General features: G+C 40.9%; 1 protein-coding gene across 1 annotated transcript in view; it reads left to right on the top strand.

Moving 5' to 3' along the window:
* si:dkey-192l18.9 (F-box/LRR-repeat protein 7) overlaps positions 1 to 11728 on the top strand; it is a 50776-nt gene extending 39048 nt beyond the window's left edge. The window contains exons 3-4 of the mRNA XM_056237035.1: positions 5276 to 5881; positions 10732 to 11728. Coding sequence (XP_056093010.1) covers positions 5276 to 5881; positions 10732 to 11468 — 1343 coding nt within the window. The 3' untranslated portion in view covers positions 11469 to 11728. The remainder of the gene's footprint in view (positions 1 to 5275; positions 5882 to 10731) is intronic.
* Positions 11729 to 12394: the final 666 nt, after the last annotated feature.

The raw sequence follows: 12394 nt of genomic DNA on the forward strand, positions 1-12394 counted from the left end.
TGTGTATGTCATCATGACCTGACTATGAGTCAAACTGATCTCAGGTCAAGCCTGGAATACACATCTCCTTGACTTACTGAACTTGCAAATACACACACACACACACACGTAAAAAACAGTAACGCACAAATCTACACAGCAGAGGGCTTTGCGTGTCATTCATTCTCACATGAAGAAGAGTCTGTCTATGCAGTGAATGATAATGGTTTGATAGACGTGGACGGCCAGTGTCTCGGTGTCTGGAGCAAAAGCATATAGAGCGAATCATAGTCGTACTGTAATTGATCTGAAGACCAGCCCATGCACTAAAATAACAGTTTATTATAACAGATGCATATGATTGGCTGAACCAAAGCCATTACTGTACTTGAAATTGCCATTTATTTTAATGAATAATTTAATAAATCTGGACAAAATAAAATGAGCGTCATGCATTGCCCAGTGATGAATTATCAACTCGTGTGTGTGTGTGTGTGTACACTCATGTGGTTTTTTTTGTAAGTAAGGGAAAAAATGGTTATTAGAAGTTGTCCCTATTGTGATTGTTAGGATTTCCATGGATCAGCGTTCTCCCCCAAAAGTGATTAAGACCAAACCGTAAGTCGTAGAGACTTGAAACTTTGAGAGATGGTAGTACTCACACCGTCTACAATGCCACCAATGCTCGCCCCGATCGGCCTGATGGTGGCGCTACAGCGGTCAAAAGTATGCAATGGCTCATACATTTTCGGGAATTGTCGATTTATTAGTTCTAGGTTTTTCACCCGATCAGAACCAAACCAGTGCAGAAAGATCTGAGTGTCAATAATTATCCAAAAAATATCGAAATTTTGATTGCGGGACCAAAACGTTCGGCCGTGGACACTTTTACAAAAACAGCTAGTCCTCTTAAATGCAATGAGATAATTTCACCAAACTCGTATACCTATGTATGGGCTCGGTCTGTGGTCGTGTAAAAAAGGACGCCATGACTGGCCACTTGGTGGCGCTATAAAAAAAATAATAATTATACGCAACAGTCAGTCCGATTGCGTTGAAAACTGGCGGTGCCATGATTATCTACGAGGACATTCACGTATTTCGAAAACACGGCCCCCGTTGTCCAATGACGTTCGAGCGGCTGTCAGACAAGGTTAAAGGGATACTTAAGGATTTAGCATTAAGCTTTGTATTAGTAGAAAACCTGTAGTATTTTCAAATTACCGTGCTTTCCACCCTCATATCCCCCTGAGATGAGAGATTTATGTATTTTTTGTCTGGAAAATTTTTTTGGGCCTAAAGACTACAGTCAGTAGTAGGGGCTGTCCCGCATGTCCTCAACCCGCCCATAGAGGCTGGGATCTCACTCACAGAATGTACACACAGTGTCGGACATCTTTTTCTGGAAGCTAAGCTAGCAGGCTCTTGTTCTGTGGAGAAAGCGGAGTAGTAGGGGTTACCATTCATCCTCTTTTTCACGGCTGCCGAGATCGTACAAAATGTCCGGGATTCAGCTTTTGCTTTCTGCAGTCGCCATGCATTGTTTACATGCACACCTTTTGTTTCAATCTAACTGAATTCATTCCGATTGGTGAATCTGAATGTAGTGTTTAAATGAACGCTAAACAAGTGATCGGTTGATGTGCGTTTTAACATTGAAATAACATTGAAATGCTAAGAAAATTCCCGCTCCTCCGTGAGAGATACGAGACCGGTGCGTCTCACAGGTGTCGCTCATCGGTAATCACGCCACCGGCCTCGTCCTGCTCGCCACAGTAAACATGATGAATGACGACTGTAGAACGCAAAAGCCGAATCCATTTTGGGCGATCTCGAAATCCTGGGCACACTCATCACGGAGACTCACTAGTAGCCTAGACTTGTTGTTTAACTACTGCGCTCTGTTACTGGTAGGCGTGGCCTCCTAGGGCACCGAAGCAAGTGCATTCTGGGAGTTGTTGTCTTTCATCCACATAAGCCAAAAATACATTTTCTGGCTATTCTCAGTCTAGAAAGCTCCAAATTCAAAAATAATTTCACATTTCTTCTACATAACTGACCCATTTTAAATACACATTAATCTTTCCAGAGGTGAAGTATCCCTTTAACGGAGGCCAATCAGGGGTGCGTTTCCCGAAAGCATCGTTAGCCAACTATGGTCGCAAGATGGTCGCAATTTCCATTGAACTCTATTGGTAACGACGGAACTTGCGACCATAGTTGGCTAACGATGCTTTCGGGAAACGCATCCCAGAACGAAACTCGCTGGGCCTGTTTGAAAAACATAAATAACCTGTCACCTTGGGGGGCGCCTTCGTGTTTTTCACGTGCGTAATGGATTGTATATCACTCGATTTTTCGCGCATTGGCGAGACATTCATACCACATGGTAGAGCTCCTCAGTCTGAGCAACTTTGTTCGTTAAACATTGGAGATTATTCCAAAAACCAACTTTCACGAAAACCTTTATAACTATTAAAAAGCTTTAAAACTACTATATTTCCTAGTAAATTGCCCGTATTGGCTGTAAATCGTCTTTTCCATCTATGATCTAATTGGTTACGTGCTTGCTAATTTAAACATAATACCTTCATACGAATGTGCTTAAAGGCCTTAAAATGCTTGAACCCCAAGAATGGCTGCTTTGAGGTATATTTGAACACTAGTTTCTTTCATCATATTTCTGTTGCTGCTATTTTGTAAAGTAAACCATTTTTCTGGTGGCTTCCTGCATTGATAGTCACTGATTTTGGTAAATGTTTGTGTAAGGAGATTGTGTGGCTCTTTGCTTGATTTTATGCACCTGTTGGTAATCGGTGTAGCTGAAATAGCCAAACCTGTAAATTAAGAAGGGGTTGTCCACATACTTGCGGCCACATAGTGTATATTAAATTATTCTTCCCGTGCTTCATCTGGAATGAAAAATATACACCGAAGACTGTTAATGTAGCGTTTTTAAATGCAATCCTGCATGCAAAAAGTGGCTTGCAGAGGAAAATTCTGCCTAAGCTTATCCATCATGTCATTGGCATCTGAGCCGCCCAAGTTCCTTACTAAAGAAAATTTCCTGTACAGAAAGCATCGTTGCACATAAACCCTCACTTCCTCAGCAGGACCATTGTGAAGCTTAGCAAAGAGCTATTAATCGAGAGCTTAGGGATGGGAATCCATGAATCCAACAGACTTTGGAAATGTTTTGCTCTCGTTCCTTTGCGCTCATTTTTGTGGAGGAGGCTTGACAAGGACATGAAATAGAGAGGAAGGGAAGACAAGAGCTTATTATAAACTGTTTTTCCCCTTAATATTTCTCCTCATTATCTTTCAGTTTATGACTGGCTTATGAACCCGTTTCCTAAACAGAAATCTAGAGAGTAAAACTGTTTATCACCACAATGACCTATAGAGAAAAATTGGCATTAAAGTCATTTGCGATTTTTTTATGATTTTTTGGGTTTAACAACTGATGTAATATATTTTCTATACGTATAATTGCTTTCTTCAAAACCATGTGGAATAAAACAACTTGCAAAGTCTGCGTGGGTAAATATTTTGTCACTAACGTTAATTCTCAATCATGTAAAGCCCTATAGAAATGATTGGATTTTATCATGAAAATTTGCCAAACAATGATCATTTTTAGCAACTTAAAAGTAAAAACGTATCATTTTGTAAATTGAAAGTGTATGGTTTCATTTGGTCTAAAACAACCTGAATTCTTGTCAATCCAAGTTAAGAAGTTGTGGTTGATATAGCTTTGGAAATGGAAGGTTACATTCATTGTGGGATATGTCAAATCTTGCAGATTCTTGCAGCACATTCACTCTATGCGTTTCTTAGGAATCAAACCTTGGTGTTGGTAGTGTCTTGCTTGGTCAAGCTACTAAAACCAATTTTAAAAGTTTAAACATTTTAGGTAGTTACGAGCCAGCATGTGTCAAATAGAAAACACAAAGGAAAGGAGTCTTATAGGGGCAAGCCACTGTTTTGATGAGATCTAGCAGAGAAACGATCTACTGTACCACCTATACTTATTTATCTAAATCAGTGAACCATCTGCGAAGAATGAAAGCTTCACCATTAATGGAGTCTCAACCATGGCAAGCACTTCAAGTGCATTTGAGATAAACTTGACACTTTTATCAGCGTCCAATAACAAGATATCAGAAACACATCTCTGCAGTTTTGAGAACAAAGAGCCCAAGAGCGGCGGATGAGTTAACACCATTTGTGCTAAACGTGTTTCTTAAAACAACTGATGGCTTCCATATTTGAGGTCCTTCGTGCTTCTTGATGTTTAATGTGATATCAGATTCTCTCCGAATGGGAATCAGGTTTGCTTTTCCTATTATAGTAAATCACATTCACATTTTATTTTAAAAACTAAGCTGGTTTCTCCTTTATTTCTGTGGCCTGATGGATTGTCTTGCCACTGCCGCCTCTTGCTTGCTTTAGTTTAAAAGACGCTTAATATTCAGTAATATCATCGATTTGACTGCTCTGACTCTATTGAATGAGAACAAAACTTGAACTGATAATGATGCATTTTCTTTAGAGCTGCTGAATCAAATTTGTTTCATAATTAACTCTTATTTTAAATTCACTGTTATTGAACTCATCTGAATCAACATCGAACCGACTCAAGCTGAATAACGAGACTATTGTCTTCTGTAGACCTGCTTATGGCTGAATTGAACATTAATTCATAATTGATGAACTTGAACTGAATCAACATTGAATTGATCTGAATGACATAGTCTTGTTAGAGCTGCTTTACAGCAGAATTTGAATTAGTCTCATATTTGATTTTTTGCGTCATTGATTCTTTTAAATTCCTGTTTATTGCAGTAAAGCTGCTTTGCATAAAGGTGTATGGCCTCTCCATTTAATCTCATTGATGTCTAGTTGATATAATTGAGATAAAGGGATGTAATGTTGTTATGGTATCACTTTACAATAAGGTTCATTAGTTAACATTAGTTAATGTATTTACTAACATGAACTAACAATGGGCAATAAATTTGTTACAGTATTAATCTTTGTTAATGTTAGTTAATAATAAACACAGCTGTTCATTGTGTGTTCATGTTAGTTCACAGTGCATTAACTAATGTTAACAAATACAACCTTTGATTTTAATAATGTAAGTAAATGTTTAAATTTACATCAACTAAGATTAATAAATGCTGTGGAAGTATTGTTCATTACTAAGGTAATTAACTAATGAACCTTATTGTAAAGTGTTAGTTGTTTTTTCTTTCCTTTGGGTAATTCTATGTATCTCTCTCTTCTGTTCCAGATTCAGACCTTAGCATGAGGACGCTTAGTACTCCCAGTCCGGCCCTCATTCTGAACCCAAACCCTTCCCGTGTCTCCCCTCAAACAGTCCCAAACGGCCATGAAACGTCCTCCACCTCATTTCCCGTCCCGGGGGAAACTGTGGCCATGGTTCACCCGCCTCCAGGCACTCGCTCACGGCCTTCAAAGGCCCCTCACACCGCCCTCATTGACATCCTTCCCGACCCTGTTTTACTCCACGTCTTGTCTTACCTGTCCACTCCTCATCTGTGCCGCTGCGCTCGAGTGTGTCGCCGCTGGTATAACCTGTCCTGGGACCCACGGCTCTGGAGTCGCATTCGTTTGACCGGAGAGTTGCTGAACGCGGACCGGGCCCTGAAGGTGCTCACCCATCGGTTGTGTCAGGACACTCCCAGCGTGTGTCTGACGCTGGAGACGGTGGTGGCCAGTGGCTGTCGGAGGCTGTCGGACCGCGGGCTGCGTGTGATGGCCCGGTGCTGTCCCGAACTGAGGTGTTTGGAGGTCGCAGGCTGCTATAATGTGTCCAATCATGCCGTGTTTGATGTGGTGTCCAAGTGTCCCAATCTGGAGTATTTAGACGTATCAGGTAAAATTGGCAAAAAATTCAATTGTTGATGCCATTGGGTGAATCTCATGAAACCTGTCAAGAACATGTGATAAAATAAATATTTACTCCAATTTAAAAGAGAAAATGAGAAATTACATTTTAAAAGAGAATGAAGGCGATTTTAGAAACATTTCTACATTGTGATTTTACAATTTCACAATTTATTATGATTAAACAATTAAACCCCCACCTTCAGTATTTCAATTTCTTATTACTTTGTAAAAAGTGTTGAGATATATATAGACATATATACACATCGTACAAAATTATAAACACAACACTTTTGTTTTTGCCCCCCTTTTTCATAAACGAAACTCAACGATCTAAGACTTTTTCTATGTACACAAAAGGCCTATTTCTCTCAAATATTGTTTACAAATCTGTCTAAATCTGTGTTAGTGAGCACTTATGCTTTGCCGAGATCATCCATCCTCCTCACAGGTGTGGCATATCAAGATGCTGATTAGACAGCAGGATTATTGCACAGGTGTGCCTTAGGGCTGGCCACAATTAAAGGCCAGTTTTATCACACAGCACAATGTCACAAATGTTGCAATTTTTGAGGGAGCGTGCAATTGGCATGCTGACTGCAGGAATGTCCACCAGAGCTGTTGCCCGTGAATTGAATGTTAATTTCTCTACCATAACCCCCCGGACCCCCCCATTTTTTTTTCATTTTTTTTTTTCATTTTGGCTCCTGCGATGGGTGGGGGGGTGTCCCATCCCTGTGCGTTGAGCCGACCAGATGAACCAGTTGTTTCCAGTGCTGACGGTCTTGTGCCAGCTGCTCTGCATCCTCCACAGCAACTCCATGTTGTTGGAGGTCGCTCGCAAGGACGTCGAGCCCCCCAATACAGTAAAACCCCAATACGGACCCCCCCAATACAGTAAAACCCCAATACGGACCCCCCCCAATACAGTAAAACTGCACATTTCACAGTGGCCTTTTATTTTGGCCAGCCTAAGGCACACCTGTGCAATAATCATGCTGTCTCTGTGTGTGTGTGTGTACAAACATTTAAATTGAAGGCAGTTTTTATATCAACTTTTTAATAACAGAATTGTTTAGTTTAGTGAAATAGTTTGTAGGTAAATAGATTGTTGGTGACAATAAAAATTTTTTCAAACATACATTAAATAATAAAAACATCACTAACAGGTTAAGTAAAAATATTAGGGATGCACAATATATAGGCCACCATTTCGGTATCGGCTGATATATGTTCAGCTTTAATGTTATCGTTATCGGCCCGATAAGAAACTTTGGCCGATATATTAAAGCCGATAAATGATGGATTATTTCCCTCAGCTGAGACGCTTCAGATCTTCAGCACTGTTCAACATGATGGTTTTGAATTGCTTGAAATATGACTGAAATAACTTCAAAAAGGAAAATACAGTTCAGTGCAACATGTGCAGCACAAGTCTGTCATATAGGCTACATACAATTATAATATTATAAAATTAATTATAGTTGTGTGTTTGGGACATGGCTTTTAATGGTGAGACTTTTGTTTTTGTAATCAGGCTCTCAAAAATTATATAAAAATCTGAATTTAGATTTATCGGCCAATCGGTTATCAGCCTTAAAATATTAAAAATATTATTAAACGGCCAAAAATGTCATATCGGTGCATCCCTAAAAAATATAATGAAAATGTACTACAATGCATATATTTATACAAATGCTATTCTCCTAAGTTATAAATTTTTTCTAGCTTACTAATGAGTTTATGGACATTGAATAGCTTTCTTGAGGTAAATGTAACGCTAAGTGCCACAGGTGGGCTGCAAACTTTAATTTGTGTGGCACATCCATTATGCGTGAGACCTGGTCAACAAGTAAAACAAGTCTTGATTATTTTTAAGAGCTTTTGTGATGGATTAGCCGACATTATGCATCGGAATAGCATGTTTGGTTGTGGATTTATTCAGGGAGTAATTCATAGTGGTGATGTTTTTCTGGGAAGGCTGGGGAAAAGATTATGGGATCTAGGAATCACTGCCAGTCTCCCAGTCTTTCTCTGGGGGAAGGTGAGGTCTGCTCGGTTTGAAAGATGGACTGCTAACCTCAACCAAAGTGTAAGAGTCCGTCTGCTGAGTTCATTGTACGAGTCCCACACAGTTATTCATCATGCAGAGGGCACAGCATGCGTTCTGCTATCCACAAGTAATACGCCCTTTGTTGCAAAAAGTATCCCAAATTTCTTGTGGTTACATTTACTTTTAAAAGCAGGTAGTATAACTGCAATAGGAGCAAAAACAGATACTACCTTGTTTTGGTTCCATATGAGGTTTCTGGATTTTATTTCTCTATTATTTTCTCTGGCCTTTATTCTCACTCTATTTCATTTATTCACCTCGATCTGAAAACCTGATGTAGATTTTAAATTTCAGAATTGTAAAGAAATTTCACGTTGACTATTTTCCTGTTGCTTAATGCTCTTAGCAGTTCCAGTGCAGGAATAGGATCAAAACAACTGAAACTGATGCTCATACATACATTTAAGGACATATTTAATAACAAGAAATTGCCTGTTTTTTATATTAGACAGGAAGTTAAAATAAGACTAATGTCCCCCTGTCTAAAAAGGTTAGAATAGTTAAAGGGATAAAACATAGCTTATATCATAAGCCATTGCTATAATTTGTATTCATTTACCATAATAACTAACTCACTCTAGCAAAACATTAGCAGCTGCCAAGAAATCTCTAGCAAATGGCAAATAACTACTATAACTACTTCGTTTTCGAAGCCCAAAGTGGGCGGAGCCGGCCGTCGCCATCTTGGCCGTGCGTCACCCCCGGATAAACGAAAATGGGTAAAGAGGCGGATTAGCTGACGTGACGTGACGCTAACGCTAGCAGACAAACGCTAGTAGTGACAGCAGCGGCAATCCACCTGTCACTCTAGTGGCCACGCCCTTAATTATGCACAACTTCAAGGCTTAATATAATTAAAACGGATGAGTTATAAAAAAATTCACCCCCCTCACAGTTGTAATGATGGGCAAAATTAGCTATATAGACCAAAACCACTTTTTGTTCCAGTCTGTAAACAATAAACATTTTTTTCCTGCTGTAAAGTTGGGCATATTAACATGGGGGTCTATGGGATTGACTCTCTTTTGGAGCCTGTCTCTAGTACTAGTGATTGTATATTAGCACCCTTTCAATCTGTGATGTGAAATGCTAGTCTTAAAGGGGAACTTGGCAACTATTTCAACTTAAAGGTGCTCTATGTAACTTTTCTTCTAAAATGAATCCTTTTTTTATTGCCTGTGTGTGAAGGGGTTGTAATCACGCATTACAATGATCCACTTGTCTGGTTTTGCCATTACCTCTGAAGGCCAGTATTCCTATTTCTATGTGAAGTCTCCGGGTCGGATTTTCTGCGAAATCCATCGGATGTGACGTGCATGCGCGCTCCCGAGCCTCTCTCCTTTATATACAGTCTATGTGACGGCACTGCAGCGAACGACATGGAGTCTGATAACACCAAACACTCCTGCCTCCAGCACAACACACACTCCAACACAAACTCCACATAAATGTAAAAAACAAAACAAAAATGTATCTGCTGAAGCTCGTCAGGCCAAACGTGAATCGGATCGGCTTTTATTGTGATAAATGACAAGTTTTCAGATATGCTGAAATAAATAATGGTAAACCGTAATGAAATAGCAAGGTAAACTACAACATATATGAGACATGAAATGAATACAAAAGTTCCAGGATATCAAAAAGTAGGTGCTTTAGGATGTAACTTTTATTTTATGTACTAGATCTACTGTCTAATGTCACTCATCCCACTACTATCATATTGTTTATAATACACATTTCCAGACACGTTCAGTACAGTAATGTTACTTCCTACGATCTCACTGTTACACTGAAATTGTTCAGTCTAGTTTACTAACCGTTTTCGTTATCATATTATACATTCATCTATGTTGACATTGCTGATTGTGAAAGATACACGAATAGTTAGTGAAATGCCTTATGCTAGATAACACCACATGTCGGCTAAATGCAGTCAATGTAACGTTATCATGGTACGAGCATGGAGCATTAGTTCAACGACAAGCTGATAAAAGTAGCCTATTATTGTAAAGTTACATGAGTTTCCAGCATGTTGTGTGATGCTTTCTCCGGTGTGTTGAAAGTCTCAGTGTGGCCTTGTACCATGAGTGATCGCTCTTGTGTTCGAGCACGCGCAAGAGCACGCCACGAGCGCTCTTGTAAAAATTGGTTGCGATCTGAAACATCACCGATAGAGGCCGCTAAAAAATACATATAGCACCTTTAATAAAACGGTTTAGAAATCATTTGGTTGTTTTAATAACCTGTTCCTGTGAAAATTGTGACTTTCCCCGCTTCCCTCAACGTTACCAGGCGGAAAACCAACCTTGCAACATGGGGAAGAACGAGACCGAGCGAGAAACACAAACTGCTTTATGGCAATTCGACATAAACACACACGCCCCCCTCAATGTGTATGATGTATTACCCACCTCTGTAGACATAGCTCCACACGATAAAGTTGTCCGGCTCCGATAATAACAAATGCACATGAGCAGTGGTAGAAAGGGGGAGGAGGGTGCCGCAAGTGAGTTTTTTTTTTACGACAGTGTTGTGAAATATACGGCTAACCGCTGTAGGGGGAGCTGATGAGAAAACATGCGAAAACAAAAGTGAAAATCAGCGAATAAATGGCTAGAGTTGCCAAGTTCCCCTTTAACATCCAGATATTTAAAGTTTGTCTTGATGAACTTTACTTTTCTATTCATAAACTATAATAACGATAATATTCCCTGCCTTCCCCTCAGGCTGCCCTAAAGTGACGTGCATCAGCCTGACAGAGGAGACGTGCCTCCAGCTCACTCCTCTTCACGGACAGCAGATCGGCCTGAGACACCTGGACATGACGGACTGTGTCTCACTGGAGGATGAAGGCTTGAGGACCATCGCATTTCACTGTCCGCATCTCACACACCTTTACCTGCGTCGCTGCAGCCGCCTAACAGACGAGTCTCTGAGACAGCTAGCACTGCGCTGCTCCTCTTTACGCGAGCTTAGCCTCAGCGACTGCCATCTGGTGGGAGACTTCGGCTTGCGTGAGGTCGCTCGTCTCGAGGGACGCCTACGCTATCTGAGCGTAGCACATTGTATGCGCATAACAGACGTTGGATTGCGTTATGTAGCACGCTACTGTCCGCGGCTACGCTACCTGAATGCACGGGGCTGCGAGGGGCTAACGGACCAGGGTTTGAGCCATTTAGCTCGCAACTGCCCCCGATTGCGCTCTATCGATGTCGGTCGCTGCCCGCTGGTGTCGGACGCTGGGTTAGAAGCATTAGCACGCGGTTGTGAAGGCCTACGAAGGCTCAGTCTGAGGGGCTGTGAGAGTTTGACGGGGAGAGGGCTAATGGCGCTAGCGGCGGGATGCCCCGAGCTACAGCTACTAAACGTACAGGAGTGTGATGTGCCACCTGAGGCGCTTCGACTCGTCCGACAGCACTGCAGACGCTGTGTGATCGAGCACACCATACCTGCTTTCTACTGAGGGGACAGGGGTGTCGACCTCTGAAAAACAGATGTTTATACTTTCTGTATTCCTACGACTGCCTGAAAAGGTGCAACATGGCGGATGTGTCTCAAAACCTTGTGCTTAATCCTGCTCTTGGAGGGCCACCGGCCTGGGGTGCGTTTCCCAAAAGCATCGTTAGCCAACTATGTTCCAAAGTTTCGTCGTTATCAGCAGTTCAACGAGTCTGTGTTTCCCGAAACCATCATTCCAACGAACATTCGCAAACAGCATCGCAGAGTTGTCACTCAGCATCGCAAACTACGCAAAGCTTCTAGGTCGTACGTCACACGTAGGCTCACTATTGGCCGACGCTGGTTATGTGTGTGATGCGTGACGTACAACCTAGAAGCTTTGCGTAGTTTCACTACGTGAAATATCACGGCCTTACAGAGTAGTTGAATAAAGTCGTTCTTTTTGTTTGTTTTTTGCGCACAAAAAGTATTCTCGTCGCTTGATAAACTTAAGATTGAGCCACTGTAGTCACTCGGACTATTTTAACGATGTCTATCATAACTTTTGGGCCGGCCAGTTTCAGTCCCTTAAGAAGCCTATGGAGGAGTGATCCAGCTCTCAGATTTCATCAAAAATATCTTAATTTGTGTTCCGAAGATGAACGAAAGTCTTACGGGGTTGGAACAACATGAGGGTGAGTAATTACTGACAGAATTTTCATTTTTGGGTGAACTAACCCTTTAATAAATCCTTATCTTGAGCAAAATAAGCAAGCTAACATTCAGTACAATCTATATCTTTTATTTAGAATACATAAAAATGTAATTTACGTCTTTTAGTTTGTTAAGAGATTTAAAGCACCGTTTTTGGAGAGTGCGCATGTGTGAACGTGCACTAGTGCGCAAGAACGAGCCTATGATTAAATCTGGAAATAAAGCAGAATAACAGAA

This window comes from Rhinichthys klamathensis, unplaced genomic scaffold (genome assembly GCF_029890125.1).
Source record: "Rhinichthys klamathensis goyatoka isolate OS25496 unplaced genomic scaffold, OSU_Roscu_1.1 h1tg000476l_1, whole genome shotgun sequence".
NCBI classification, from domain to species: Eukaryota; Metazoa; Chordata; class Actinopteri; order Cypriniformes; family Leuciscidae; genus Rhinichthys; species Rhinichthys klamathensis.